The sequence below is a fragment of the Elephantulus edwardii genome, unplaced genomic scaffold, assembly GCF_000299155.1.
Source record: "Elephantulus edwardii isolate Elephantulus edwardi_28Jun2011 unplaced genomic scaffold, EleEdw1.0 scaffold00168, whole genome shotgun sequence".
In the NCBI taxonomy this organism is placed as follows: Eukaryota; Metazoa; Chordata; class Mammalia; order Macroscelidea; family Macroscelididae; genus Elephantulus; species Elephantulus edwardii.
The window spans coordinates 2,142,426-2,145,805 of NW_006399918.1; the positions used below are offsets into that span (position 1 = coordinate 2,142,426).

General features: G+C 40.1%; 1 protein-coding gene across 1 annotated transcript; it reads right to left on the bottom strand.

The window, feature by feature from the left end:
* Nucleotides 1–1,788: 1,788 nt before the first annotated feature.
* On the bottom strand, nucleotides 1,789–2,733 carry LOC102859480 (olfactory receptor 10K2-like). Its single transcript, XM_006895431.1, has one exon. The coding sequence runs from the start codon at nucleotides 2,731–2,733 to the stop codon at nucleotides 1,789–1,791; it is 945 nt and encodes a 314-aa protein (XP_006895493.1).
* Between the last annotated feature and the right edge of the window lie 647 nt (nucleotides 2,734–3,380).

Consider the following 3,380-nt stretch of genomic DNA (forward strand, 5'->3'; position numbering starts at 1 on the left):
CACCACTGGACCAATTGGCAGCATCAGGATGGATGTTGAAGAGATTGAGACTGTTAACAACTTTAGTTTGCTTGGCTCCACAGTCAACACTCTTGTTACCAGCAGCCAGGAAATGAAAAAAAAAAAAAAAACCACAACATATTACGATGGGAAAGTCTGCTGTTAGGGACCTCTCCAAAGTACTGAAGAGCAATGGTGTCACTCTGGAGACTAAGGTGCGTTTGATAAGGCTATAGTCTTTGCAATCACTTGTTATGCATCAGAGAGTTGGACAATTACTAGGGAGGATAGAAGGAGAATTGATGCCTTTGAGCTGTGGTGCTGGAGAAGAGTATTGAATGTATCATGGACTGCCAAGAAAACAAACAGATTCATCCTGGAGAGGGTTAAACCAGGCTGCTTCTTGGAGGCAAGAATTCTGGGGCTTCATCTGACATATTTTGGACATGTTGTAAGGAGAGACAGGTCCTTGAAGAGGGACATCATGCTTGGGAAGGGTGGAGGGACAGCGCAGGAGGGGAAGACCGTCTATGATTGATTCAGTCACTGGGGTAATCGGGATGGGTGTGTCAGAGGCAGTGTGATTGGCACAGGATAGAACAGGGTTTAGGGCTGTTGTACATAGGGTCACTATGAGTCACAAGTGACTCGATGGCACATGACAACAACAACAACAACAGCAACAACAACAACAACAATAAAACTGGGCTATGGATGAAATATCCCACTACCTTTCCTCTCACTTTAACTTTGCAAAGTATATGACCCTTTTTCTAAAGAGACTGATGGAGGAAAACCATTTAGAAAAAAAGTAATCAATTGAGGGCCTTTTTTATTAAAAAGAGGGTTTTGAAAAGAAATCTAATGTGAGAAGACAGTTTTTTTTATTGAAACTCCTCATTTGCTCTTACTCCTACAGAATAGAAAAGCATACTACAGAATTTAAGTTCTTTCCTAAAATTCATGTTTAGATTTGTGAGTTACAAGAGGGACAAAGAGTGTTAGCTCTTTACCGAGCTTTGCATGTGGTGTATTATGAGATGATTTTAGTTTAAACATGCTTTTCCTCACTTTGTGTGAGTTTAAGTCATCTCTTTAACCTATACCCAAATGAAGAGCTTAAATATGTTGATTCAATTGATACTGGATAAAACTAGAAACACATGCATAAATTTATTTTATAGTTTCTTATTAGATCATCAGTTAGATACCTGAAAAGAATGAAACAATGTCACAGATATCCAATATCCAATTTAATAAGTCTGATCTATTAAAAATCTTAAATTCAGGAGAGCATTCAGGAAAAGAACAATCTAGAAGGAGGAGCTACCTAGGCTCTCAGCATGAGCATCACATTTGTGCTTTTTCTCAGGATTGGTTTCCCATCTGGACTATTAGGTGATGGCATTTGCCAGACATATAATTCTGAATATTTGAATCATTTCCTATTATAGCGATTCATTCCCCCCTTTAATGAAATATAATTTCAATGGACAATAATTCATGAGACCATGGAAAGAAGCTGTGGTTTTTAAATTTGGTGAGAACAGAGAAACATTCTATGTTCTTAAACACTATTTCCAGTCACCTGATCATTTTTGCTCTGGAAAATTGCCACATTTCCTTTCTGCTTTACTATTTGAGAAAAAGAAATAGGATCCAGACTAATGCAGTGTCACGGAAATTGTTCTTCCCACATAGGATTGAAATCAATGTTTTGGCAGGGAAATTGTTTTCCCCACAGCTCTACAAAGTGTTACTGTTTAAGAAAAAGAAATAAGATTCAGATTAATGTTGTGGTAGGGAAATTGTTCTTCCCACAACTCTGCGAAGGGCTGATTTGAACTCTTTATTTCTCAAGCTGTAAATCATCGGGTTGAACAATGGAGTTAGGATGGTGTAGGACACTGAGATCAGAGCATCCTGGCTTGAGGAGTAGTTGGATTTAGGTCTTAAGTAGATAAAGGAGGCACAGCCATAGTGCACAGTGACGACAATGAGATGGGAAGCACAGGTGGAGAAGGCTTTGTACCTGCCCGTCGTAGAAGGAAACTGGAGTATGGCAGAGATGATGTGGATATAGGAGACTAAGATCAACGACAGTGGGATAACGAGGACCAACGCACAAAGCAGGAAGATGACAATCTGACTGAAGTAAGTATGGTAAGATGCCACCTTGAGGACAGGGGAAATGTCACAGAAGAAGTGATGGAGTTGGTTGGAGGAGTGAAAGGGCAGATTAAAAACCAGCGATGTGATAATTTGGGCCACAGTGAAGCCACAGGCACACGCAGCAGCCACTAGTCCCACACATACTCCATGTCCCATGAGCACTGTGTAGCGCAGTGGGTTACAGATGGCCACGTAGCGATCATAACCCATGGCTGCCAGAAGAAAGGAGTGAGAGCAGCCAAGAAAGAGGAAAGTAAACATCTGGATGGCACAACCCAGGAAGGAGATGGTCTTCTTCTGGGCCAGCAGATCAACCAACATCTTGGGTACAATGACAAATGTATAGCAGGTCTCAGAGCAAGAAAGAACAGCAAGAAAGAAGTACATGGGAGTGTGAAGGGCCCTGTCCAGCACAATGGTGGAAATGATGATGACATTGGTGCCCAGGGTGAAGAGGTAGAGGAGGAGGAAAACAATGAAGAGCAGCTGCTGCAGCCCGGCCAGAGATGAGAAGCCCAGGAAGACAAACTCTCTCACCACCGTCTCATTAATCCACTCCATGTAGAGCACATTCTCAGGGTTCAGTCTGCGAATGAGGAAGAGGCTGTGGCAAGATAAATCCCTGAACCATCGATTACCTCATACATTCAAAGTTTTATTCTGAATTCATCATCTTTCCTTCTTCTTATTTCTACAAAATATGAAGCAGCATTTACAATTAGACAGTGTGCATTTAACTTTGAGGATTCAAAGTAGGTCTCGTATCATAGCTAAAAAACCTTAGCATTTCTTAGTCAATTACCCCTTTATCACCATTCCAATGATGAGTTCACTGTTAAGATTCTTGGCTATCACTCTTAGAGTATCTTGTAACTCCATTTGGGTTCTTTGCCTTTGTATTTCCCAAAGAAACCTTTCTTGCAGATACCAAATAAACTATCTAAATATACCACATTTATACATAATTTCCCTAATCTCAAATAATATTAATTATTATAATTTTCATTACACCATAACTCTTCCCTTTAGTTTCTATCTCAACACAATTTGCACTAATCCCTGGAAGGACCCATTAACACCTCCTTACATCCTCATGATATTATTCAGTTGTTTTTCCAAAGGCTGAAAAAAGTTCATCCCTTTTATTCTCCATGTATCGGTTGCAAAATGAAATTCATAGTCTTCCTTTAACACTCTTCTTCATTTTC

What these genes read in the sequence shown, in the direction of transcription:
- LOC102859480 (XM_006895431.1), bottom strand. Translation starts at nt 2,733, where the DNA reads ATGGAGTGGATTAATGAGACGGTGGTGAGAGAGTTTGTCTTCCTGGGC.